General features: G+C 63.5%; 2 protein-coding genes across 11 annotated transcripts in view; one reads left to right on the forward strand and one right to left on the reverse strand.

Moving 5' to 3' along the window:
- Window positions 1-498: 498 nt before the first annotated feature.
- The window catches only part of PC (pyruvate carboxylase), a 101,747-nt gene continuing 76,765 nt past the window's right edge, over window positions 499-25,480 (reverse strand). For 8 of the 9 annotated variants that reach the window (XM_043451067.1, XM_043451068.1, XM_043451070.1 and 5 more), the window contains 20 exons: window positions 21,501-21,636; window positions 21,211-21,395; window positions 20,653-20,818; window positions 20,422-20,567; window positions 20,192-20,309; window positions 19,764-19,915; window positions 18,175-18,293; window positions 15,820-15,982; window positions 13,657-13,839; window positions 5,014-5,158; window positions 4,570-4,659; window positions 4,262-4,483; window positions 3,726-3,882; window positions 3,001-3,241; window positions 2,629-2,878; window positions 2,218-2,462; window positions 1,957-2,136; window positions 1,623-1,871; window positions 1,209-1,349; window positions 499-1,131 (listed from right to left, as the gene is read on the reverse strand). In XM_043451067.1, the coding sequence (XP_043307002.1) occupies window positions 883-1,131; window positions 1,209-1,349; window positions 1,623-1,871; window positions 1,957-2,136; window positions 2,218-2,462; window positions 2,629-2,878; window positions 3,001-3,241; window positions 3,726-3,882; window positions 4,262-4,483; window positions 4,570-4,659; window positions 5,014-5,158; window positions 13,657-13,839; window positions 15,820-15,982; window positions 18,175-18,293; window positions 19,764-19,915; window positions 20,192-20,309; window positions 20,422-20,567; window positions 20,653-20,818; window positions 21,211-21,395; window positions 21,501-21,636 (3,537 nt within the window). In that variant the 3' untranslated portion in view covers window positions 499-882. Of the gene's footprint in view, window positions 1,132-1,208; window positions 1,350-1,622; window positions 1,872-1,956; window positions 2,137-2,217; window positions 2,463-2,628; window positions 2,879-3,000; window positions 3,242-3,725; window positions 3,883-4,261; window positions 4,484-4,569; window positions 4,660-5,013; window positions 5,159-13,656; window positions 13,840-15,819; window positions 15,983-18,174; window positions 18,294-19,763; window positions 19,916-20,191; window positions 20,310-20,421; window positions 20,568-20,652; window positions 20,819-21,210; window positions 21,396-21,500; window positions 21,637-23,884; window positions 23,904-25,480 lie in introns of those variants that run through there. The other variant, XM_043451072.1, reaches the window with a different exon arrangement.
- Window positions 7,852-12,009, forward strand: LRFN4 (leucine rich repeat and fibronectin type III domain containing 4). Of its 2 annotated transcripts, none has more exons than XM_043451083.1 (4): window positions 7,852-8,074; window positions 8,213-8,749; window positions 9,188-10,546; window positions 11,180-12,009. In XM_043451083.1, the coding sequence occupies exons 3-4, from the start codon at window positions 9,198-9,200 to the stop codon at window positions 11,739-11,741; spliced, it is 1,911 nt and encodes a 636-aa protein (XP_043307018.1). In that variant the 5' UTR covers window positions 7,852-8,074; window positions 8,213-8,749; window positions 9,188-9,197; the 3' UTR covers window positions 11,742-12,009. The 2 variants fall into 2 exon arrangements, with proteins under 2 accessions (XP_043307018.1, XP_043307019.1); XM_043451084.1 differs by having other exon boundaries at window positions 7,852-8,050.

Genomic DNA, 25,480 nt, shown 5'->3' on the forward strand with positions numbered 1-25,480 from the left:
CTGCCAACAACCTGGGCTTGAACTCTTGCCTTTTACCAGCTGTGCTGTCCTGGACAAGTTATTTAACCTGCCTCTGATTCCATTTCTGCGTCTATAAAATGGGCAAAGGTTGATTCCTTGAGTTAATAGGTGTTAAGTATGTAGAACAACCCCTTCCCCAGGCCAGGCTCTTAGTAACTAGCTAACTCTATTTGGGGTGTGTATACAACAGACACTTAAGAATCCTCCTGCAATGCAGGAGACCAGGGTTCAATCCCTGGGTCGGGAAGATCCCCTGGACAAGGGAATGGGTACCCACTCCAGTATTCTTGCCTGGAGAATCCCATGGACAGAGGAGCCTGGTGGGCTACGGTCTGTGGGGTCAGAGAGTTAGACATGACTGAGTAACTGACAGTCCCAACTGATGTCCTCACTGCCCTCCTAGGAGGGTACAGCACCCCCCCACTCCCACCCAGGGGCAGCCCTGTCGCCTGTGCTGAGTGGCACTAGGACCCAGAGTGGAGGGCAGGGGAAAGCCAGTTTTATTGAGCAAAGTTCTGAGACCTGGGCCTCAGGTCTCCTCTCCCCTGCAGGAGGTAGCACCCCTAAGTCTGCTCCCATGGGCCCTAGGCCCACCTGCACGCCCACCTGCAGTCTCCAGCAAGAATGAATTATTTGGCAAGGGATGAATACGTGAGAGACTGTCCACCGCAGGGAACGGACAGATGGTGGGAGATGGGAATGGACCACCATAGGCAGTCTCTCCTGCCGTGAAGAGCCGCGGACAGGAGCTCCAGGGCCAGGCCTTCCTGGCCTCGGGCACTGGCCGGCCTGGGCCTGCCCTGGCAGCGCAGTGTCCTGAAGGCAGGGGCAGGGATGGTCAGGCTGCCGGTCTCAGCGCGGTCACTCGATCTCCAGGATGAGGTCGTCACCCTCCAGCGTCATGTCCGTAGTCACGTGGACCTTGCGGACAGTGCCCTCCATGGGTGAGGTCACTACAGTCTCCATCTTCATGGCGCTGAGCACACACAGGGGCTGGCCCTTGGTCACCTTGGCCCCTGCCGCCACCTTGATGTCTATCACCTTCCCGGGCATGGGCGCCCCAATCTGGCCCTTGACGTCCTTCAGGGCCTTGGGGTGGAAGTGCATCTCCTGCAGGCAGGGCGGACAGCGTGTGAGGCCCCAGCCCTGCCCGTCCCCACCGCCCAGCTGGCCCGGGGCAGCTGTACCTTCATGGCCTGGGTGTCCTTGACCAGGATGGACCGCAGCTGCCCGTTGAGCTCGAAGAAGACCTGCCTCTGGCCCGCCCGGTTGAGGTCACTTATGGCCAAGGCTTTAATGTGCAGCGTCTTGCCTCGCTCCAGCTCCACCTGCAGGGAGGCGGCCGGGAGGCTCAGAGCCGGGCAGGGCAAGGGGGCAGGAGGGAGAGCAGCCCCTGACCCAGACCCAGGCAGGTCGCCGCCCTCCCCAGGTCTCAGCTCTGCACGTGCTGAGACCTAGCTCCCAGGTCTCTTAAGGGTACTGTGTGAACCCCCGGCTCACGAGGCTGGGGGACAGGCACACCAGAGCCCTGGCACCCTGAAAGTGCTAGAGCCCCGAGGGGTGGCCGCCGTGCAGCGCAGGTGGGTGCCAGAGCCACTGACCTCAAACTCCTCTGCGATCTTGGGTCCCTGCAGGAAGAGGCGCGTATTGAGGCTGTCCAGGGGGCCGAAGGTGGCAGTGAAATCCTTGAAGTGGGCAAAGACGTCAGGGTACATGGCAGCTGAAAGCACATCCTCCGGGGTCACCTCCTCCCCGTGCCGTTCCGTCAGCTCCTTCTCCAGCGCCTGCAGGTCCAGGGGTGGGAGGGAGGCGCCCGGCCGGCCCTCCACCCTTGGCAGGTCTTTCAGCACCTGGGATGCAGAGAGGAGGGTCAGGCCTGGTTCCCAGACTCCCTTGCTCCTGCCCCGCCCCACCATGGCACCAGGCCTTCCTGACCTTGGAGCGGAGGGGCTCCGGGAAGCCCCCATGGGGGATGCCGATGTAGCCCTGCAGGAACTCCACCACCGAGCGGGGGAAGGACAGCTCCTCTGCCTGCGCTTCGGCCTCGGCTCGGGTCAGCCCATTCTGCACCATGAACTGGGCCAGGTCCCCCACAATCTTGGAGGAGGGCGTCACCTGAGGAGAGGGGACCCCTGGGCTTAGGGTGCCAGGCACCTTACAGAGGCCTGGAGGCAAGGGTGGGCGCGCCGGGCTCACCTTGATGAGGTCGCCTAGCATCTGGTTGGCCTCCACGTAGGCCTTCTTGACCTCCTTGAACTTGGAGCCGAGCCCCATGCTGTGTGCCTGGAAGTGCAGGTTGGTGTACTGGCCCCCTGGGATCTCGTTCTCGTACACGTCGGAGTTGCCAGACTTCATGGTGGCCGTGCAGTCAAAGGCCGCGTACAGCCCCCGGGCCCCCTCCCAGTACTCACTGTAGTCGAACACGCGCTCCAGGGGCACGCCTGCGGGGAGGCCAGAGGCGGGAGGCTTGGAAATGTGCTGAGTCCCAGAGGGCCCTCCCAGGACCCCAGGCCCGGTCAGGCCCCATCGCAGATGTGGGTGATGGAAGGCCCAGCCAGGCGAGGCCACCCTGACCACCAGGACGGGCAGGGCTGCGGCTGTGCCCACCTGTGTCCAGGGGCGTCCCTCGGGTACAGGCCACCAGGGCCCCCATGCTGGGCTGTGACGTCATTCCAGACATGGAGTCAGCCGCCACGTCCACCACGTCAGCCCCCGCGTGGGCACAGGCCAGCATGGCTGCCACGCCCGCCCCTGACGTGTCGTGGGTGTGGATGTGCAGCGGGAGGTCAGGGAAGCGGTCCCGGAGGGAGCTGACCAGCATGGTGCAGGCCATGGGCTTCAGCAGCCCAGCCATGTCCTGAGGGAAGCGGGGAGCAGAGACGGTGAGGGTGGGCACGCGGTGTGCCCGGCGGGGGCGAGGAGCGTCACGGCGGGGAGGCGGGCGGGGGGCAGACTCCCGGGGCTGGGCTGGGCGAGCACCTTGATGCACAGGATGTGGGTGCCGGCTCGCACCAGCTCCTCGGCCAAGCCCATGTAGTACTGCAGCGAGTACTTGGTGCGGCTGGGGTCGGACACGTCGCCCGTGTAGGAGATGGCGGCCTCCACCACGCCACCGGCACTGCCTGCTGCCTCCATGCCCAGCAGCAGGTTTGGCAGGTAGTTGAGGGAGTCAAAGACCCGGAAGATGTCCATGCCGTTCTCCTTGGCCACCTCGCAGAACCTGGGTGGTAGGAGCGCTCAGGGTTAGCTCCAGCCCACCCCCTCAGCACATCCTTTGCTGGCTCCTGGCCCTCTTGCAGCCCCTGGGGAGTGAGATCTGAGGGCTGGGTCTGGCGGGGGCACCATGCGCGTCCATGGCGTGGATAAGGCCTCTCTGGGGCACCCTGGGCCGGGCGGGGTCACCCCAGCGGCATCCCGCAAGCAGCAGAGCCGCCCGGTGCCAGTCACGTGCAGCGCGGCTCCGTCTGCCCGAGTCAGGACCACTGGGGATTGTTTGCTTTGCCAAGGCGTGGCAGGCTGAGGAGACGGAGCACACGTGGGCTGGGGCTCATCTGCCCCCCTGGGGCCTCCCCTGGAAGCCCTCCCCGTTCTCTCATTTGCCGCCCTGGCTGGGCACAGCTACCGAGACGCTTGGTTTCCGGCCCGCTGTGGGGCGCACAGGCCTTGCTCCGGGGCCCGGCACGGCACACCCCGCCCAGGCTCACTTGAAGACCACGTTGTCGGGGTAGTTGGTGTAGCCCACAGCGTTGGCCCCCCTCAGCAGCATCTGGAACGGGATGTTGGGGACAAGCTCCCGGAGCTCCTGCAGCCGCCGCCAGGGGCACTCGTATAGGAAGCGCATGGCGACGTCAAAGGTGGCTCCTGCACCAAGAGGCCGGCTCAGCCCCCTGCGTCCCGGGGACCCCGCCACGCCCCGCAGCGGCCCCGACCCCCGCAGACGTTCCTCTGCTGGCCTCTCAGGACCGCTCGGGCTCCCGGTGTCCTCTCTGCGCCCCCCTCACAGCCCTCACCCCCCTTCTCTGTGCCAGCGCGCTAACAGGCTGGCATCTCCTCTCTCACCCTAAGCTGCCAGGGTGTCAGCTCTGCGACCTCAGGTCCGGCCAGAACGGACACCGGTCACTATTTGCTAAGCCAGCGAACGCCCTGCCTTGCTCAGTTCTCACGGGTTCCCGTCTCCAGCTTGTCCCAGAGTGACCCGCTTGTGCTGTGGGGCCCACACCCCCTCCGTCTTCCAGCCTACCTCCCCAGTTCTCTATGCTGAAGAGTTTGTTGAAGCTGTGGGCAACGTAGGGGGAGATCTTTTTGAGATCGTGGGTGCGCACGCGCGTGGCCAGCAGTGACTGGTGGGCGTCCCTGAAGGTCGTGTCCATCAGCAGCAGCCCCTCGTGGCTCCGCACGGCTCGAGCAAAGCCCTCGGGCCCCTCGCGCAGCAGGATGTCTCTGAAGCCCGTTGGGGGCGGGCCTAGGGCAGAGCGGGGCGTCAGCACCCACGCTGCAGGTGGCGGCCTCCGTGTCACGCTGTGAGGGGGCAGGAGGGGTCTCACCCACCTATGGGCACCACAGGGACGATAGGGTCCGTGGGGCTGGGGCTGGCCTTGACGGGGATCGGGGTGGTCGGGCCATTCACCATGACGTGTCCTGGGGAGAGAGTGGGGGAGGGTCAGGGCAGGCTGGGCCGAGCCTGCGTCGAGGGCAGAAGTGAGGGTGGCTGGGCCTGGGGCTGGGGCACTCCTCCAGGACCCCGGGTCTTCCAGCTGGACCCTGTCCTCTCCAGAGCCAGGGCCTCCTGGGTCCAGGCAGTGGGGACCTAGTGACGGCCACATGGATGGAGAAGCAGCCTCCGAGATCAGGAGCGGGGGCTCGGGGGCGGGGGGTGAAGCAAAGGAGGAGGTGCAGGGCTGGGCTGAGGACAGGGCAGGGCGGCCAGGCGGCTCTCTGGGTGGGGGCGGAAGCCAGGCATCTGGGGGGAGAGAAGGGAGACTCGGGCCGGACCGAGGTAGTGCAGCAGCTTCTGGGCCCGGTTCTGTGCGGGCCGCAGCTGGAACAGCTCCGGGTTCTCGTCGATGAACTGCGTGTCCACGGTGCCTGCCAGGAACTGCTGGTTGTTGAGCACGTTCTGCAGGAAGGGGATGTTGGTCTGCAGGACAGAGGCGGGTGGGAGGGCGTCACCGCGCAGCACGGCCAGGGACAGGAGGGGCTGGACCTGCCACCCCGGGGAGGGCTCCCCAGGCTGCGGCGCAGGCCTCCCCGTGAAGTGGCATTCCCGCCCCGCCCCACCACCCCCGCCCCCGGCCTGGCGGAGCCCCCGAGGCCGGCAGGGGCCTGAGCCCACCCCCCAACGCTGCTCGCCCCGGAGCCTGTGCTGAGTCCCACCTCCCCACTCCTCAGGGATCCCACAGGCTGGAAGACGGATTCAGCCTTTCCTGCAGCACAGCCCCTCCCCGCCACACTTCCTCAAAGGGGCCCCAACCTCCAGGGACCCCACCACCGCACGCAGCACCTGGCCGCGCTCTGACAGTCTGAGGTCCCTCCTCCCAGTTAAATCCACCCTCCTGCTGCCAGCAACTCCCACCAGGATGTCCTCTCCCTGGGCTTCCAAGACCTCTCGCTTCCCTCCGCCTCTTCCCTCTTCCCCCCGGGGCTCCTCCCGCCCCTGCAGGAAGGGGGCTGTCACCCGCCTCTCCTCCTCACAGGTCCCGGCCACCAGCTCCAGACCCCACGTGGAAGTGCCTGCTGGGCAGCTCTTCCCGGGTGCTCCTCATACAAGCTCGTCAAGTCTCCCCCAGGCCTCCCTTACCTGCCGCAGCGCATCTCACCCCCAACCCGGTCCCCAAAACCTGCGCTCATCAGCCTCAGCGCCCACTCCTGTGCCAGCGGGCACACCAGCTGACGCTACCACAGCCCCGCCTGGACTCTGTGCCCCTGGGCCTCAGGTGGCGCCTTCTGCTAGGCTTCCCCGGTGACCACCTCTGGCCACCCCAGACTTGCCCTGTGTGCTCACACCGCCGCACCTGCTGGCTGAGCTCTTCCTGGAGCCTGAACCCAAAGACCTTCCCGGTCCTCACCTCCCGCCCTCACGGCGGAGCCAGACGCTCCCTTCCTAGGACCTGTGGGACCAGCCCTGGGAAAGCCTCGCTCAGCCTTGTCATCTTGTCTGCAGTCCTCTCAGGCCCGGGAGCGCTTTAGAGGCAGCGGTGCCCATGTGCTCTGCACACAAGGGCCCCCGTTCTGCTCATTAAACAGCTGGGGGGACGGCATGAAGCCGGGGCAGGGCTCAGTCCAACCTAGAGGCCAAGTGGGGTGGGGGGTGGTGCCTGGGAGCCCGCGCTGCGGGAGCTGCCCCAGGACATGGCTGCAAGGTCGAGTGGATGCGATTCCAGTGTGCGTGCGCCTGTGGCCAGGTGGCTACGGCCTGGCTGTCACTTCAGAGAAGGCAGCTTGTGGGTCGCCCATGCGCGATCCTCTTGCACCATCGATAGGAAGCCCAGGCCCGGCAGGCCCCGGGCCCTGAGGCTGCTCTGAGAGATTCTACCTGTCCCTAGGGGTCCCGTCACCTCCCCCACCAGCGCCCACGGCAGCCACCGTAGAGTGGGGCCAGCCAACACTGCCTCACGCCTGCCCGGGGTGACCAGCCTGCCTGTCTGCCCCTGAGATTAGTCTGTGCTCCTCGTAAAATGGGGACATTTCAGCTGGACCAAGGCATGCGATCTGAGACAAGAAAACCAGTCCAACCCGCTAAAGAACCTAGCACATCCTAGGGGTGGCAAGGATGCTAAGAGGCCTCCACATCCCACCCTGCATCTCCCTCGTGTAGACCCCTCCTCCTCTGTAATTTTTGGAGGATGTCACCCCATCCATCCTCCATGGGGGAGTAAGCTCCATGCGGGCAGGCAGGCCCCTCTGGTTCCCAATCTATCCTAGCTCCCTGCAGAGCGGCACATGGTGGATGTCAGTAACGTGTACGTTGAGAGTGAATGAAAATGTTCTTGATGGGAAGTACAAGGGAGAATCCAATGCCACAAGGGAGAATCCGAGCAAGAGGTGACCTGGACAAGGATCCAGTGCCTTCATTTTACAAATTCAACAGCCCCGGAGGCCCGAGGAGTAGCACCAAAAAGAATGGCTGCCAACTGCCTGAACCCCTTACAAGTCACCTCCTTTCTCCTCTCACCCCATGAAGCACCAACAATCACCACTCCTTAGCCTGGATAAGAAAACTGTCTCAGTGGTTAAAGAACTTGCTGAAGGTTACCGTGTATACCAGGCAGGATTAGAAATCCAAGGAAATGGCAGCCCACTCCAGTATTCTTGCCTGGGAAATCCCACGGACAGAGAAGCCTGGCGGGGTACAGTCCATGGAGTCGCAAGAGCTGCACACGACTTAGCGACACCACCACTGTTTCCCTGAGTAGCCTGAGAGCTAGGAAATACTTGGGGGAGGTGGTAACTTGTTTCCCTGCTGGGCCCAGACGAAAGATCAGGGTGCGCGTTCAGCTTCAGAGCGCTCAGCGCTCCCATCTGAGCCCCGATCTCGGAGGCAAAAAGCCGGGAACTCGACCCCGCCCCGACAGACCGCGGGAGCCCGGTCTCAGCCGGGCCGACTCGTCCCGGGTCACTCTTCCAGGGAAACGGCCCGGTAGGAACAGAAGGGAAGGGAGGGGCCGCCGGCCAGGCCAGGACCCCTGACGCACAGCTTCAAACGGCGTGCCACCGCCGGCCTGCCGGGAAAGCGCGCCGCGCAGACCAATCGGACCGGAGGCGGAGACCGGTTGGTTCCCGAGCGCGCCCGGCGGGGCGGGGAGCCTGGGACGAGGAGGGAGGGGCCGGCATCGGGGGCGTGGCGCGGCGCCAGCCCGAGGCCGAGCCCTTTCCGCCCCACCCCGCGGGAGCCCGGCCGGGGGGCATCGCCCCAGCCCTCCCCTCCCCCCGCAGGGCCCGTGCCTGTTGGGGACCCTCCACGTGACTTGGTGATGCAGAACGGTTGTGACCTTCACCGTGTGTCTGTGAACGCGAGGGTCCCAGCAACAGTGTGGGTTTGCACCCGGCTCTGCCGGTGGGTGCGGGGACGTGTGGGAGTGTGGGCATGTGTGGGTGTGTTGGGGAGGGTGCCCAGCGACATGTGACAAAGACTCTCGTCTCTGGGAGATGGTGAAGGGGCCCACGAGCTGGCGCTTTGTCTGCCTGTCTGCAGAGTGACGGTTCGCGCAGCGGCAGCAGGCGCCCGTGCGGTGCAGGATGCCGGGGCGCCAGGGTGGCCGGGGGCGCGCGCGCCTGTGCCTGGGTGAGTGCGCTGCGGCAGCGCCGGGGGGCTGCGCGGCGGGTCCGCGCCGGCCCGGGCCTCGCGCGTGACCAGGAGCCACCCGTGGGCGCTGCAGTGGCCGCGTGTCCGGGTGACCTCGGGAGCCGGCCTGGGCCCGGGTGGATCCCCGCGCGCCCCTCCCCGTCCGCTCTCCACGTGCGTGTCCGCGGTGCGCGTGCTCGTTGGCGCGCACCCGCCTGCTTGTCGCTGCTGCTGCCGCCGCCGCCGCCGCCGCGAATCGCTCCGGGAAAAGGTACCGGGAACCGAGTGAGCCGGGGCCGCGGGCCCGAGCGCCATGGGCCGGAAGGCGCGCGGAGCGCGGCTGGTCAGCCCCGGGCCTCATCCCCGCGGGAGAGCCGCCTGGAGTCGGCAGGGGCCGGCCGGGCCCACGGGGAGGCCGGCCCGCGCCCCCTGAGCTACGGACACCAGGTGAGGGGGCCGCGGGGGGCACTGTGGGGAGCGGTCAGGGAGGGGCGGGGGCCCGGGAGGGCTTGGGGAGGCACCTTAGCCGGCGGGGGAGGGGATGGCGCCGAAGGGATGCTGGCGAGTCCAGGGGACGCCAGGGAAAGGAAGTTCCGGGACCCTCCCTGCGCTCCTGGCCACCTCCGCTTCCTGCTCACGGGCTCACCTTGTCCCCAGAGCCTGGGCTCCCCCTCACGGCTTGGGAAATGTGACCTTTATTCGGGGGGCCTGGCTCTACAGGCCCTAGCCTGCTCTCAGCTTTGGGGGACCCCTTGGACCTTTGACCCTGACCCCACCCCCCAGGCCAGGCTCTGGAAGCTGGCCCCCCACCCCCAAGATCAGCCCGGGGGCAAGCGGGCAGCGGTGTCAGCCCCACCTGTGCCTGGGCTGTGGCCCTTCCTGCAGGGCGCTCGCCATGGCCCCGCCGCTCCTGCTGCTGCTGCTGGCCAGTGGAGCGGCCGCCTGCCCACTGCCCTGCATCTGCCAGAACTTGTCCGAGTCGCTCAGCACCCTCTGTGCCCACCGAGGCCTGCTGTTCGTGCCGCCCAACGTGGACCGGCGCACAGTGGAGCTACGGCTGGCTGACAACTTCATCCAGGCCCTGGGGCCGCCGGACTTCCGCAACATGACCGGGCTGGTGGACCTGACGCTGTCCCGCAACGCCATCACCCGCATCGGGGCCCGCGCCTTCGGGGACCTGGAGAGCCTGCGCTCCCTGCACCTGGATGGCAACAGGCTGGCGGAGCTGGGCGCGGGCAGCCTGCGGGGCCCTGCCAACCTGCAGCACCTCATCCTCAGCGGCAACCAGCTGGGCCGCATTGCGCCCGGCGCCTTCGACGACTTCCTGGGCAGCTTGGAGGACCTGGACCTGTCCTACAACAACCTGCGGCAGGTGCCCTGGGCCGGCATCGGCTCCATGCCCGCCCTGCACACCCTCAACCTGGACCACAACCTCATCGATGCGCTGCCCCCGGGCGCCTTCGCCCAACTCAGCCAGCTCTCCCGCCTCGACCTCACCTCCAACCGCCTGGCCACGCTGGCGCCTGACCCGCTCTTCTCCCGGGGCCGCCACGCCGAGGCCTCGCCTGCGCCGCTGGTGCTGAGCTTCAGCGGGAACCCCCTGCACTGCAACTGCGAGCTGCTCTGGCTGCGGCGGCTGGCGCGGCCCGACGACCTGGAGACCTGTGCCTCCCCGCCCGGCCTAGCCGGCCGCTACTTCTGGACGGTGCCCGAGGGCGAGTTCTCCTGTGAGCCGCCCCTCATCGCCCGCCACACGCAGCGCCTCTGGGTGCTGGAGGGCCAGCGGGCCACGCTGCGGTGCCGGGCCCTTGGCGACCCCGCGCCCACCATGCACTGGGTTGGCCCCGATGACCGGCTGGTGGGCAACTCCTCCCGGGCCCGGGCCTTTCCCAACGGGACCCTGGAGATCGGGGTGACAGGCTCCGGGGACGCGGGGGCCTACACCTGCATTGCTACCAACCCGGCTGGCGAGGCCACGGCCCGCGTCGAACTGCGGGTGCTGGCTCTGCCCCACGGGGGGAACGGCAGCACCGAGGGGGGCCGCCCCGGGCCCTCGGACATCGCGGCCTCAGCCCGCACGGCTGCGGAGGGCGAGGGCACGCCCGAGTCAGAGCCGGCCGTGCAGGTGACGGAGGTGACTGCCACCTCGGGGCTGGTGAGCTGGGGGCCGGGGCGGCCAGCAGACCCCGTGTGGATGTTCCAGCTCCAGTACAACAGCAGCGAGGACGAGACCCTCATTTACCGGTGAGGGGGCGCTCTGCGGTCTGGGGCCCCCAGCTCTGGAGCGGCCCTCCTCGAGCTGGCTCCACCCCTCGGGGGAGGGCTGGCCACCTCTCCTGCCCCTGCTCTCTCGACAGGGCTTCCACAGGGCTCCGTGGCTTCCACGGGGCTTCCTCCACAGCTTCCGAGCTGCCTGGGGGTCGTGGAGGCTGCGGGGGGCGGGGGGGAGGAGGCTGTGCCCCGCAAGGTCTCAGGCGAGGCCGGACAGGTGGGGCTCAGGGTGCTGGCGCCTGTGTTTAAGCTCGCGGGCTTAGCCACACGGGCACGTTGTTTCTGCCTCTGCTGTGTGATTCTCCCCAGCTTCTGAGGCTGGCCTGGGGCGGGCCTGGGTGTCGACGGGCACATCTGTCTGCCCTGCACCATCTCCAGGGCCACATGTGCCCGGCTGTTTTCTCTGCTTTAAGTGAACACACAGGCTCCTGTGGGCCCGGGGATGGGGCTCCTCAGAGCTGGGACCTGGGGGCATGTGGTGAGAGCGGGGGCGGGGGGGCGGGCTGTGAAGGGAGCTTCAAGGCCTTGTGGCCCTGGGCAGGGGGAGGGGTGGGGACGGGGGCTCGGACCCCAGACCTGCGCTCTGATTCCCACCCTCGCCCGCAGGATCGTCCCCGCCTCCAGCCATCACTTCCTGCTGAAGCACCTGGTCCCGGGTGCCGACTATGACCTCTGTCTGCTGGCGCTGTCACCCGCCGCTGGGCCCTCTGACCTCACTGCCACCCGGCTGCTGGGCTGTGCCCACTTCTCCACGCTGCCAGCCACGCCCCTGTGCCACGCCCTGCAGGCCCACGTGCTGGGCGGGACCCTGACTGTGGCTGTGGGTGGGGTGCTGGTGGCTGCCTTACTGGTCTTCACTGTGGCCTTGCTGGTTCGGGGCCGGGGGGCCGGGAACGGCCGTCTCCCCCTCAAGCTCAGCCACGTGCAGTCACAGACCAACGGAGGCCCCAGCCCCACGCCCAAGGCGCACCCCCCACGCAGCCCCCCGCCTCGCCCCCAGCGCAGCTGCTCCCTGGACCTGGGGGACAGCGGCGGGTGCTACGGTTACGCCAGGCGCCTCGGAGGGGCCTGGGCCCGGCGGAGCCACTCTGTGCATGGTGGGCTGCTCGGGGCCGGGTGCCGGGGGGCTGGGGGCAGTGCTGAGCGGCTGGAGGAGAGCGTGGTCTGAGGGCTGAGAGCTGGCCCCGGGGGTGGCAGGCTGGGGGGCGGAGGGTGCGGGCGGGCGGCCTCCTGGGCTGGTGGGTCAGCGCGGCCAGAGAGCCCATCCCGGCCCTCCCCTCGGTGCCTCAGGCAGGACCCTTGCCCCGGTTCTGGCCTCCAGTCGGGCAAAACGGGCCAGGTCCCTGTGACAGGTGCTCACGGCCTCCGAGCGCGGGCTGCAGCCGCCAAGTGGAAGTCTTGTTTGTCTTTATAATAAAATCATTGGGGTCACCTCAGTGCTAGTCTCCGGTCTTGTCCTGCTAGGCTCCTTGACGAGAGAGTCTGGGCCAGTGGAAGCACAGACTAGCGGGGTCAGGCTGGGGCTCCCAGCCCTGTGGAGGCGGCCCCAGCAGCCTGGGTGCCCACAGGCCCTAGGGTGCCCTGGAGAGCAGGCGCCTCTGTGCCCGCGTCTGTATGCAGAGGACGCCCCGCGCTCACCTGGTGCAGGCCTCAGAGTGTGGTGGGGGGGCGGCGAACCAAAGGGACTGGAATCGCACCACCCTGCTCTTGGTCTGGGACCCCCAGAGGGCTCCTGCCACCTGGGGGACACCACACCCCCAGGGCCACAGCCCTGGTTGCCACCTTGAGGAGCCAGGTCGGGGCGGTGTGCCCTGCCCTATCCATGTCCCTGCCAGCCCGTGGCCCAGACGGCCTCCTCCAGCCTTCAGACAACCACTGTCCCCAAGCGTCAGCTGGAAGCTGCAAACACGCCCCAGGCACGCGCGCTTCTCCTCTGGTGCTGGGGCACCCAGGCGCTTTGAGCACATGCAGGGGCCCAGGCCCCGCTGCAGGCCTGCGGGGCTGCACCTGAGCTTAGGGGTGGTGCCGCTGACGGCAGCCTGGTGAGAGCTGGTGTGGTAAGGTGCGTATGTACACATGTGCAGGCTGAGCTCACACGTGTGTGCGTGGCATTGACACACACGCGTGCCTGCCTGCCCAGCCCCGGAACACATACCTGGATGTGGCCCAAGAGAGATCCTGGTTTAAATAAAGTGAAACAGGGGCTTCAGCCGAGAGGAGCAGGACAGCGTGAGCCAGGGCGGCGCGGAGGGCGGGCGGGCAGGCGGGGTCGGTGCCCGGTCTGGGTGCGCACTGGGGGGCACTGGGGCTCCAGCTTGCTGCCGGCCTCCCACCTTCCTTGGCCCCCGTGGCCCTGGCTCCCTCCACCTTCTGGTGCAAAGGCAGTGGGAGCTTGGGAGCATCCCAGCCTATCAGACAGGTGTAGTCCTATGGCCTGGGGTCACCAGCAGGACAAGAGCACAGGGGCGGGCAGGTGAGGGGTGGGGTGGCCGGGCTCCCCGCACACCAGTCACCTGGCCCGGAGAGGCCCCAGATATGGCCTGCCACCGTAGGAGCAAGGCCACCACGCCACGTCCCGGCCACGTGTGCAGGAAACGGCCCCCGACCAGGAGCCCGGAGGCTCTTCACGGAAGCGTAGACGCCCCCAGAACTGGGGGACAGCCCTGCCCTGTGAGGTGGGCGGAGAGCGGCCACTGCCCTGTGGGCTCCTCCTTCCCACCTGCTTTTTGAAAAGGTGACGGGGATGGAGCAGGGCTGAGGAGACAGCGCTGCCCACATGGCCCAGACCGGCGCCCAGCAGGGACCCAGCAGGGCGGGAGCCGCTGAGAAGGCGGGGGCTGCAGGGTGCCACGTGCTGTGTGGGGACTCGGGGCAGCCCCCCACCGTGGGCTGGGCAGTGTGGCCCCCTGCCCCCGGCCCCCAGCAGGTCTAAAGTGGCATGTGCCCAGGGCAGGCTCACGGCTACGCAGCAGCACTGGCCTCGGACACAAGACAGCCCGCGGCAGTGACGTCACCTCCGGCTGTGGACGCAGGTGACAGGGATGACCCAGAGGCCAGAGCATCTCGGGCCTGCAGCCTCTCACCTTCACGCCTCGGACTCGGAACTCGGCCAGGGCTCTGCTCATCTTGGTGGCGGCCGTGGGGTGGTCCTTGCCGTGGGCGATGACCTTGACCAGCAGGGAGTCGTAGTGGGGGGAGATGACGGCGCCTTGGAAGGCAGAGGCGTTGTCCAGGCGGATGCCCATGCCCTCCCCGCTCCGGAACACCTGTGGGCAGAGGCGGCCCAGTCAGGCCCAGGTCTGAAGCCGGAGTGGAGACGCAGCACCTCCGTGGCCCCGGGCTGGACCAGCATGGGCCCGCAGGGTGCCAACAGTCACATACAGGTGACCCCCAACTCTGGCTTGAGAGGTTCTTCTTCATTGCTGCCAGCAAACCGAGGGGCACCCCACCGGCTCTGAGGGCCACAGGCACAGCTTCCTCGTCCCTGAGAGGAGCTGGCAGGGGAAGGCAGCAGGGCGAGGGGTGGGGAGCACGGGCCCCGCCAGCCCCAGGCTCGGGCCCTGCTCTCAGGGCTGACGCGGAGCCGGCGGGGCATGGAGGGGCCAGGCCTGCCACCCGCCTGCTTGACCAGCCCTCTTGCCTTTCAGATTCCTTTGTTCACTCATTCAGTCCACAGCACGTGTGCCCACCTCACGCCAGGCACTGGGGACAGAGAAGCTAAAACAGAGGCCCTGCTCGAGCAGGGCTCCCCGCCTGCGGGGCGAGGGGACAGACGGAGGAGGAAACACGCAGACGAGGGACAAGGGCGCTGCAGGACGGAGCCGGGCGGGGGAGTCAGGCCGCGGCGTCTGTAACATCAGGGACAGAGTCGGCCTCGGGGTCCCCCACCTTCCCTCCCTGTCAGGTGGGAGAGGAAGGAGCAGAGAGCCGATGAGAAACACCGGGACCAGATGCAAGGAGATGCACGTGAGCCCACAGGCCCGGAAAGGGAAGCAGAGGGTGAGGGTCAGAGAGGCGGCTCGGGGGGACAGCTGGGGGCTCCCAGGAGTCTGACGGTAGAGGCTCAGGGTGGGGGAAGGGGCTTTGGGTGTGAATGCCCGGGGTGGGGGCCTCGTGAGCAGCACCGGCCAGGGAGACCGGGAGCAGGAGGGACAAGCCGGGGGCCTGGGGACACACACTGCACCACGTCTCAGCGTCTAAGGGACACAGCCTGTGTTCGATAAAAAGGAACTTAATAAAATATTTAAGCGTGAACACTCAGCTGTGAGCAGGAGCTGTCAGCTAAAAATATTCTGTGGTAAACCAGGCTCGGAGGAGCCAGGCCTCGGAGGTGGAGCTGGAGCGGGGCTGCCCCTGCCCGCTGAGGGTAGACTTGATGGGGGCACCCGCTGGACAGCGCTCCAGCCTGGGAGCTGGTCCCCACCTGTGGACCGGGATCCTTCCAGAAACAGTCCTGGCGGCAGCTCTGCCTCAAGCCAAGCAGCCAATGTGACTCTCAGAATGCAGATCGCTCCCCGCCCTGCCCTGCCCAGCGGCCCCAGTCTCTCCTCTCAGGCTCAGTGACTGAGAATCACCCTCCTGTCCTCTTGCAGGTCCGCTTCCCCAGAGGCCTGGGCCAGAGGGGGCGGTGGGAGAGCTGCAGAGCGTTGACTTGGCACTGGAGGTATTCTTAGCCAGGGCGTGAGGCAGGACCAGGGGACAAGGGCCCGAGGGCTCCTGCCTGCAGCCAGCCCAGGCCCCCTCTCAGCCCCTGGCCCCCCCACGCCACTGCTCACTTGCCTCTCTGCTCCCCACCATCTCCCACATGCATCCCCGACGGGTCCCCTGGCCCAGCCCGTCCCCTCCACTGAGACCTCGGGGGCCCTCATCCTTTGCTGTGCCCAGCTCCTCCCCCAGGCTGAAGGCGAGACCGAAGCCAGTGGGACCGCTTGGTGAGCAGCGAAGCTCTGGGTCCTTGTGAGATGAGTAAAGTACCTGGGCTCCATTCCCGGGGATCCCGCACTTGGCTCCACCCAGCTGACCGCCCTGTCCCCCTGGGGGCCTTTCCGGCCTCCACACCAGCCTCTCCCAGGAATGCTCTCCCCTGTAGTCCTGGACGCCTGGCTCCTGCGTACTCTAAGCCGGCTTCCGGTCAGCTCCAGGGAGGCGCCCCCTTCACTGCTGGGCCCTCAGGCTCCCTCGTGCCCCCCAGAGAAGTGTCTTCATGCAGACCGAGTTGGGCGTGGGTTCCAGCAGAGGCAGCCTACCTCGATGCGGCCGGTGTCAGGCTGGAAGCTGCGCGCGGGGTCCTCAGTGGTGACCCGGCACTGGATGGCGCAGCCGTTGATGCGGATGTTCTCCTGCCGGAGGCCCAGGTCAGGCAGGCTCCGGCCCTCGGCCACGTGGATCTGGGCGTGGACCAGGTCCACACTGCAGGGTGGGGAGGCATGGGGAAGGGGACAGCATGAGGCAGGGGATGGCTGCGGGCAGCCCTGGCCCCCAGCCCTCACCAGCCTCCCCCTGACCGTGCCCAGGCTGGGAGCCCTGCAGGGTCCGCATGAGGACACAGCGGCTGGAGGAGCAGCTGAGATGTTAGCAGCGCCCTGGGTTTGCCCCCCAGCTCCTCCCCCGACTCTGCCCTGTGCCCTCCCTGTCTCCCTGCTTCCCCCAGACCCTCCCGAGGTCAGACCCTGACTCTCAGAGCTGAACGTGCTACTCAGGGTGTGGTGGGTGGGGTGGGGTGGGGGTCGGTTTGCCAGAGAACAGGGCTGTAGTGAATGGGGCCACAGCTATTGGAGGGTCCACACTGGTGGGTGCTGTTGTGGTCAGGTGCCACCCTCCTAGGACCTGCGTTGCAGCTAGGCTTGTCCCCAAGACCTCCCACCCTGCCCCAGAGAAGATCTCCACACGTGCCTGGTTTTCTAAGCACACCGTCCCTGACTGCCATGCTCCTAAGGACAGCAACAAATTCAAGTGGAACAGCTGTTAGAAAACTCCAGGCTTTAAATTCATCGTCACTGAGGCTTGTGGTAAGGACAGCCTGGAAACGCCGCTGGCAGACCCTCCTCAGCGTTTTGTGTTTCAGTAGTGATGACGGGCACCGTGTTATCGCCACGCATCCACGCGGACTGTGGCTGTGCCCCTCCCAAGCTTTACCTCCACAGTAACGCTCTGAGAGCCGCCATCATTCCCATCAGAGGACGAGCCCAAGGGTCAGAGAGGCGCAGCCCAACCAAGCTCTATGCGGCTCGTGACCTGGGAGGACCCTGCGCCCGAGTCTGTGTCTGTCTGACACAGAAGAACCTCTGCTCCGGAGCAAGAAAAGAGCTCCACCCTTAGCAGAACCGGCTCAGGGCAGGCTCAAGATTGACGAACCAGCATCGTGGAGGGGAAAGTCTCACGGGGCCAGAGGGTGGGGCTGGAGCATGTGGTCAGCTCAGCCTTGACCTGGAGACAGGGAGGACTCTGGGGCCTCACACACCCGCCAGGTGAAGGCAGGTGCGCCAGCAGTGTCCTCAGTCTCAGGTGAGGTCAGAGGTCGAAGAAGGAACCGTCAGGAAAGTTCCATGGTGGGATGGACTGGCCCAAGGTCAGGGCATAACACTTCGACAGCTCAATGTGTGCATTTTGAAACGAAGAGAGGCCATATAAATTGTTTATAAAATGGGCAGGTTTTTTGGGGAATGTTTATACGCAATGCTTGTGGGAGAACCAGGTGATCTAGAAAGCTCTTTAGGTGGTGGTGGTGTTCAGCTGCTAAGTAGTGTCCACTCGCTGGTCACTCTCTGTGACCCGTGAACTGCAGCGTGCCAGCCTTCCCTATCCTTCACTCTCTCTTTAGGTGAGATGTTGCTTATTCGTTGCTCAGGTAATCCTACGAAAGATGTGTGTCCTTGGAACTCTTCAGAGAGGTGGGCAAAGATTTAGGCCCAAAGATGTTAAGTGACACACCCTTAATAGCCACAAAAGTAAAAACAACCTAATTATTTAAAAATAGAGGACTATGGTGTTAAGTTATAAACTATCTAGAAGATGGAATAGTCTGCGGCCACTTCCAAGTATTTAGAAAAAACAATGGGAATGCCTTATACAAATATGACATTTGAAAAGTAGAATAAAAGTCATATACAAAACATCTCAACTGTGTCAAACTACTTATATAGTTACGTAAATAAAGATGGAAAGAAACCAAAAGATTTAGCGTGGGCTTAGGAGATACAGCACAGGGCTTGAGAGGACGAGCTGTGCCATCTCTGGCAACTCTCTTAACCTCTCTGAGCCCCGGTTTTGTCATCTGAATAATGGGGTTGATTGATGCCTTGGGGATGCGCAGCCCACAGAGCCGCCCGCTGGGAACCTCCCAGCATCCTGCTCTGGGCGGCGGGGCCTGAGGCGTGTTTATTTGCTCCTTTGTACAAACTCTCACAACGGCATGTAATGCTTGTATAATGATACTTTTCATAAAAAACTAAGTACACGGATCCCTAACTGTTCCCTACCAGTGGACAGTGAGCTCCCTAGGAACCCCCGACGTGGGTTTTACACAAGACGGGGGAGACGCCCTTCCCATCACCAGCGCCCGCAGGCTGCCCCCGCGCTGCACCGCCGGCGGCCGCGCTCACTCGGTGATCTCCTCTGTGACCGTGTGCTCCACCTGCAGGCGTGAGTTGACCTCGATGAAGTAGTGCCTGCCGTGCCTGTCCACCAGGAACTCCACGGTGCCCGCGTTCTCGTAGCCCACCTGTGGGAGCAGGGGTGTGGTGAGCGCCCCGTGGGGGCGCAGGTTCATCCACCGGGTTGCTTCCATAGTAGAACAGGCTGGCCGACCCCACCCCACCCGACGGCAGGCATAGAGGGCCAGCCTTGCCCCTGGGAGGTGAGTGCCCAGCCCCCGCCGCTGGGCCCCGGCCTGGACGTCACCCCAGGCGCCCGGGAGCCTCTGAAGGCTGCACCCAGTTTGTCTAGGTGAGACCTGAGCAGAGCTCCCACCCGCCCAGACGCCGCCCTCGCCCCCAGCGGCTCCTCGGCTTTGGGACGTGGGCCCCACCCGTGTGTACCCTGGCCTCTCCAGGATCCTCCGGACGCTTAGAGGGTCTTCAGAAAGCTCCCCTCTGCTTTACTCCGCCATCGCCTCTGGGTACTACCCAAAGAGACACCATCCGAGAGGGACCTCATCAACAGATGAGGCTGTACCTCAAAAACGCACGCATCACTCTAGCTTCACTTCTGGTCCCACCAAAACCACAGCCTAGACTTCATTCCCTCAAATCTGTTCTGGAATGAGACACTTCAAAGCCAATAAGTAAGACCAAACTCAAGGTAAAAAAACTCCTATGAAGGAAGCAAAACCTCAACTATAATCAGACCCTAATCAACACCTCACGTTAGCCATGGCTGGAGCCTCACTGGCTTTCTGTTTGGGGAAGGTCCCAGCAGTGTCTGTGGTCTGGGGCCTGGGCTGCCTGGGAGCCTGAGGGGGCTCAGCCTGGGAGGAGGCAGGCCCAGAGGCCTGCGGAGGGGGCGGCAGACCCAAAAATACGCCCCTTCGGGGCTCTGGGAGGGCGAGGCTGAGGCCAGGGCAGGGTGACTGGCCTCTGAGTTGGGTTGGGGTCGGGGCACCAGAAGAAGAGAGAGCGGGGCCCCTGCTCCAGCCTGGCCGGCCCGCGGGCGCTCACTCCACGCCCCCCAGAGTAGACAGGAGGCGGCGGCTGTGGGCCGTGAATGGGGTGCAGGAGATGGGAGGCCGGGGACGGTTAGGCATGAGTGAGGAGGAAACACCTGAACACCATTCCTTAATCCTGATGGAAGGCCCTGGTCTGACTCCCTCTGTTCCCGGGGCTCGCTGGTGCCCCCCGGAAGCTCAGTGAGTGCTGAGGGCCGCCGAGGCGAGGCCAGTGGCTCTCTCCCTCCTCCTCACAGCCCTTCCGGCCTCCAGCCCTGGCCTCTGGGCCCAGCGCCTCTGTGACTGCACAGCGGGGACCCCAAGGGCCTGCCATCTCGGCCGCCTCCTGCCCTCCTGGAGTCGGTCACCCTGAGCCTCCCAGCCCCACAGCAGCTGGCCACCCTGGGCCCCCCGTGACCGCTGCGTGTGAGGCTGTGTCCGCGGGAGCTCAAAGCGAGCTGGTGGGAGCGGGCTCCTTGTTTCCACGTGGGGAGGAGGCCGCCGTACCCGTGGCTCTCAGCTCTGTCCCTGGGAGCCCCGGCCCCTCACCTGCTTTGCAAGCTTGACGGAGTCGCTGGTGAGCCGGGTGCGCAGCTGGGGGTCCAAGTGGGCAGCCGGGGCGATCTCCACGACTTTCTGGTGCCGCCGCTGGATGGAGCAGTCCCGCTCGTACAGGTGAAGGATGTTCCCGTACTGGTCCCCTGGGGTGAGCGTAAGCTGGGCTCAGCCCCTGGGGCATCCGGACACCCCTGAACCCCCAGATGAGCACCGTGGCTGCTCAACACTGCTCCCAGGGGTGGCTCAGCGGTGGCTCAAAACAGCACACCCGAGGTCTCAGGTCTGACCAGCCCGGCACCCGCAGCCCACCTTCCCAGGGAGGGTCCCGCAGAGGGAGAGCTCCGGCAGCTTTCCCAAAGCCCAGGAAGACCAGGGGCCCCCACTACCTCGTGCTGCCGCCCCTGGAACGCCACACTCACCCAGGATCTGCACCTCGATGTGGCGCGGCTTCTCGATGAACTTCTCCACGAATAGCGCCCCGTTCCCGAAGGCGGCCAGAGCCTCTGAGTAGGCCCGGGTGTAGTTCTCCTCCAGTTCCTGGAAGGGCAGGCAGGGGCCCAGGAGACGGTGGGGCCTGAGCTCTGCCTTCCCCCAGCACCCCCTCCCTGGTCCCTCTGCAGGTGGCCGCCCAGCCTCAGCTTCTGCTCACCTCATAGCTGTGCACGACCCTCATGCCGCGCCCCCCGCCCCCGTAGGCGGCCTTGAAGATGATGGGGAAGCCGTAGGTGTTGGAGAACTCGTGGGCCTCATGCAGGGAAGTGATGGGGGCATCGGTGCCGGGCACCACAGGGACTCCTGTTGGCAGACAGGCATTGAGGCCACAGCCTGCCAGCCCCACCCAGACGGCCCCTCGCAGGAGCTAGGCGGCCCCCACCCTCACCTGCGGCGATGGCGATGGCCCGGGCCTCCACCTTGTCTCCCATCTTGCGGACCACCTCTGGGCTTGGCCCAATGAACCGGACCCCAGCATCCTGGCAGGCCTGGGCAAAGTCAGCCCGCTCCGACAGGAACCCATAGCCTGGGTGCACAGCGTCCACATTGTTTTCCTGGTGGGCAGGCAGGGGTGGTCAGAAGCGAGGAGCACCCCTCAAAGCCCTTCACACAGCCCCCCCAACCCTGCGGCCCTCCCACCTGCCTCACCTCACTTGCTCCATTCAATCACTCATTTACTCATTCACTTATTCATTCCTTCAGTCACTCACTCATTTGCTCATTCATTTGCTTAGTCACCCATGCATGCAGTCACTCATTCATTCACGTAGTCACTCATTCAGTCATTCTGTCACTCATTCATTCAGCCACTCATTCATTCACTCATTCACTCACCTTTTCACAGGGACTTTCGGCCAGAGAGCACTGGAGATGGGAGGCAGGGAGGGGCAGGCACAGAGCCCAGTCCCAGCTCTCAAGAGGCCCCCATCCCCACCTGGCCCCTCACCTTGGCAACCTTAATGATGTCTGGAATGTGCAGATAGGCCTGCACCGGGGCGAGCCCCCGGCCGATGAGGTAGGCTTCATCAGCTTTCTGTCGATGCATCTGGCCCGTGTCCTGCTCCGAATAGACGGCCACTGTGCGGATGCCCAGCTCCGTGCAGGCCCGGAACACGCGGATGGCGATCTCGCCTGGGGGGGTGAGGGCAGGGTAACAGGACGAGACGTTAGACCCTGGGGTCCTAAGAGACACAGAAACAGGGGCATGGAGCTAGGGCAGGCTCCCACTGTGCTCACCTCTGTTGGCCACCATGACCTTCTTGATGGGTTTGTACTCCAGGCGCCGGACGTTGGGAGAGGCAGCAGTGGCGGTGGAGGTCCGGCGGATAGCCAGGAGCCTCAGGCTCCCCTGGACAGTCTGAAACTTCAGCATCTAGAGAAGGAGGTCAGAGCCCGCTTAGAGCAGCCCCATAGCGGCCAGTACCACCGCTGCCTCAGTTCCTGGCCAGGCCCAGCATTCCCTGCAGGCTGACTGGCTGTGGCGAAGGGAAGAAAGTCATCCCCAGCTGGCATCCCAAGCTCACCCTAATACTCTGACACTCTGAATTCTAAAGCAGCGCTCTTCAAGCTTTTACAACAATTTCAGAGGCCAGCAAGCGGCCCCGCGTGACTGCGGTGTGTAAGGTCAGTGTCAGTCCAGGCTGCCCCAGGCTTTAGAACCTTCCGGCCCCACACTGACCCCTGCGGCCCTCCCTCGGGGTTCTGTCTGGCTGGGCAGGGGGGGTGACAGTGGGGCTCCGCAGGAGCAGACCTGCAACAATGTGCCCTCCGGAAGCACAGCCCTGCTCAGATAAAATGCAGATTTCTTCAAACTGCAGGAACCGTCCTTTCTACAAGGCCTACTCAGTAAATTAGTCATGAAAGCCAGCTGAGGCCAGTGAAACTGGCCAGTCACAAAAAGACAAATACTGCGTGATTCCACTTAGATGAGGTTCCCAGAGTCACCACATTCACAGAGGCAGACAGCGGGAGGGTGGGGGCCAGGGGCGGGCGGCGGGGGAGTTAGTGCTCAAAGGGGACAGTGTCAGTGCCGCAGGACAGCTAAGCCCAAGCGCCACACCCGCTGAGCCCGCGCTCTGGAGCCCGGGAGCTGCCGCTCCTGAAGTCCACGCGTGCTAGAGCCCGTGCTTGGCAACAAGAGGACGCCGCAGTGAGAAGCCCGCACCACAACGCAGAGCCCCCCGCTCCCCTCAACTGAAGAAGGCCCACGCGCAGCGAAGAAGGCCAAGCGCAGCCATAAATTCATTCATTCATTCATTAAAAAAATAAAGGGACAGAGTTTCCATTCTGTGAGATTTAGAAGTTCTGGAAATGGCCGGAGGTGACTGTTGCACAACGATGTGAGTGGATGTAACGCCACTGGCCCAACTACACGCGTAAAAACAGTTACGAGAGCAAATTAGGTCACACACATTGTTTCAGAATGAAAAAATTTTAAAAAGCCAACAAAGGGCAATTTCCCCCCCAGAATGCAGAACATCCTCGGAGACCGACCATCCCCCTCATTTCACAAATAAAGAAAACCAAGGCCCCGAAAAGCTTTAGCAGACCTGGTCAGAGTCACTCAGCTGTTACAGCAGAGCCCAGACGGCCCTTCGGAACTTTACCCTGCTCCCGCGCCTCCACCCAGCTAAGCGCGTCGTCCATTTCTTCACAAAGTTTAAATGCCTGACTCACTCATTTTAAGTAAGGAACACCATGGGCAACCCTGGTAGCTCAGGTGGTAAAGAATCCACCTGTGATGCAATGCAGGAGACACAAGAGATGCGGGTCTGATCTCTGGGTTGGGAAGACCTCTGGAGAAGGAAATGGCAACCCACTTCAGTACTCTTGCCAGGAGAACACCATGGACAGAGGAGCCTGGAGGGCTACAGTCCACGGGGTCGCAAAAGAGTCGGACACAACCGAGCGACTAAATCACCACCAAGGAACATAAAAATATATTCAATAAATAAGATACTGCTAAAACCTCACAGTGTCATATTGTGACCAACAAGACTGAGAAGGGGAAATAAAGACCAAGTAGAAAGAAAAGAGGAGAAGGCAATGGCACCCCACTCCAGTCCTCTTGCCTGGAAAATCCCATGGACGGAGGAGCCTGGTAGGCTGCAGTCCATCAGGTCGCTAAGAGACACGACTGAGAGACTTCACTTTCACTTTTTACTTTCATGCATTGGAAAAGGAAATGGCAACCCACTCCAGTGTTCTTGCCTGGAGAATCCTAGGGATGGGGGAGCCTGGTGGGCTGCCGTCTATGGGGCCACACAGAGTCGGACACGACTGAAGCAACGTAGCAGCAGCAGAAAAAAAAGAGGAGAGAAGAAATAAGGAGATAAATAGAAGAAAGAGAAAAAGAGGGAAGCCTGTCGACTAGGAGAGAAGGCATCAGCCGCGCCGGGCACAGCACCAGGGCAGGGCAGGAACGTCTCCGCTCTCATAGGAGGCCGACCCAGGGAAGGAGAAAAGGAAGGGGAAAAAACAGACAGAAATAGGTCCTTTCAGATCACGGTTAGTGCCTCACAGGCAAGAAAACAGGTAATTTTTTTTTTGCGAATTACTGGGCAGGAACCTGAACGGGGGAAGCAGCAGCCATGTCCAGATCTGACCTGCAGGGCACGCACCCCAGGAGAGTAACAGCCATGGCTGAGGACTCGAGGGCCGCCTCTGCAACCTGTCTGTGGGCCCGAGGGAAACAAGCCACGTCCAGCTGACACCAGAGGAGGAGATCTCGGAGGAGTCCTGGGGCTCCTGACTGCTCCTTGACTGCTCACAGTCAATGCCAAGCACCAGCTGGGCCTCGGACATGTGACTTCCACAACTTCCTGAAAACCACTGAGCTTCCGACGCGCTCGTCATCTCCCCCTCACAGGTCTACCAGCAGCACCCGCTGCACTGGCTTCCGGCTTCAGCCGCCCACCCAGCTGGAGGGAAGCGCTTTCCCGGCAGAGCAGCCTGGAGCAGGCAGGCCCTGGCGGTCAATGGCGCACACCCGGGGGAGCAAGTGTGGGGATGGATCTTGCCCCTATCCCGGGCACCAGACGCCTGCGCTGCTCAAGGCTGCAGGCGGGATCTGTGGGACAAGGCAGACTAGAAAGAGCCCAAATGGCCACGAGGGTCAAGTGAAGAAAGGCACGGTGTTCACCAGGACAAGTGTGGTGCAGAACAGTAGATACAAGTGCCTAACGAACTGTTAACAGTCCCACCTCACCAGAAATCACCACGTTCAAAGAACAGGGGGGTGTTGCTTGTGCCTATGAAATTAGCAAGAGAGTTGTGAACAATCAGATTTAGTGCTGCTAAGGCCTCTGGGGCTTATTTTCTTGGGCTTCAAGAAATCACCGTGGACGGTGACTGCAGCCATGAAATTAAAAGATGCCTGCTTCTTGGAAGGAAAGCTATGACAAACCTAGACAGTGTATTAAAAACAGAGACGTGACTTTCCCGACAAAGGTCAGTATAGTCAAAGCTATGGTTTTTCCAGTAGTCATGTACGGACGTGAGAGTTGGGCCATAAAGAAGGCTGAGCGCCGAAGAATCAATACTTTCAAACTGTGGTGTTGGAGAAGACTCTTGGAGTCCCTTGAACTGCAAGGAGATCAAACCAGTCAGTCCTAAAGGAAATCAACCTGAATGTTCATTGGAAGGACTGATGCTGAAGTTGAAGCTCCAATACTTTGGCCACCTGATTCGAAGAGCTGACTCACTGGAAAAGACCCTGATGCTGGGAAAGATTGAAGGCAGGAAGAGAAGGGGACGACAGAGGATGAGATTAGCATCACTGACTCAATGGACACGAATCTAAGCAAACTCTGGGAGGTAGTGGAGGATAGAGGAGTCTGGTGTGCTGCCGTCCATGGGGTAGCAAAGAGTCGGACACAACTTAGCAGCTGAACAAAAACAAGCCCTCTGGGAAGCAGGCCCACAGGTGAGTTCTCGAGATCAGGGCAGTTCTCTGAAAGCAGTTCACAAAACCTCTCAAGAGTCTTTAAAACACTTATGCCCCTTGGTCAGGCAATCATCAATGTAGGAATCCAACCCCAAAATATTCTAAAATGGGAACAAGATGGACGCAGAAAGATGTTCAGATTAGCATTATTTACAATAGCAAAGGACTAGACGTCACTTAAAAAAGCCAGTATTAGGACGTCAATACAAACGGACATTATATAACCATGAAAAATCGCAGCAGAGTTTCGATGACATGGGAAATGCTTGTG

Source organism: Cervus canadensis, chromosome 29 (genome assembly GCF_019320065.1).
Source record: "Cervus canadensis isolate Bull #8, Minnesota chromosome 29, ASM1932006v1, whole genome shotgun sequence".
NCBI lineage: Eukaryota > Metazoa > Chordata > Mammalia > Artiodactyla > Cervidae > Cervus > Cervus canadensis.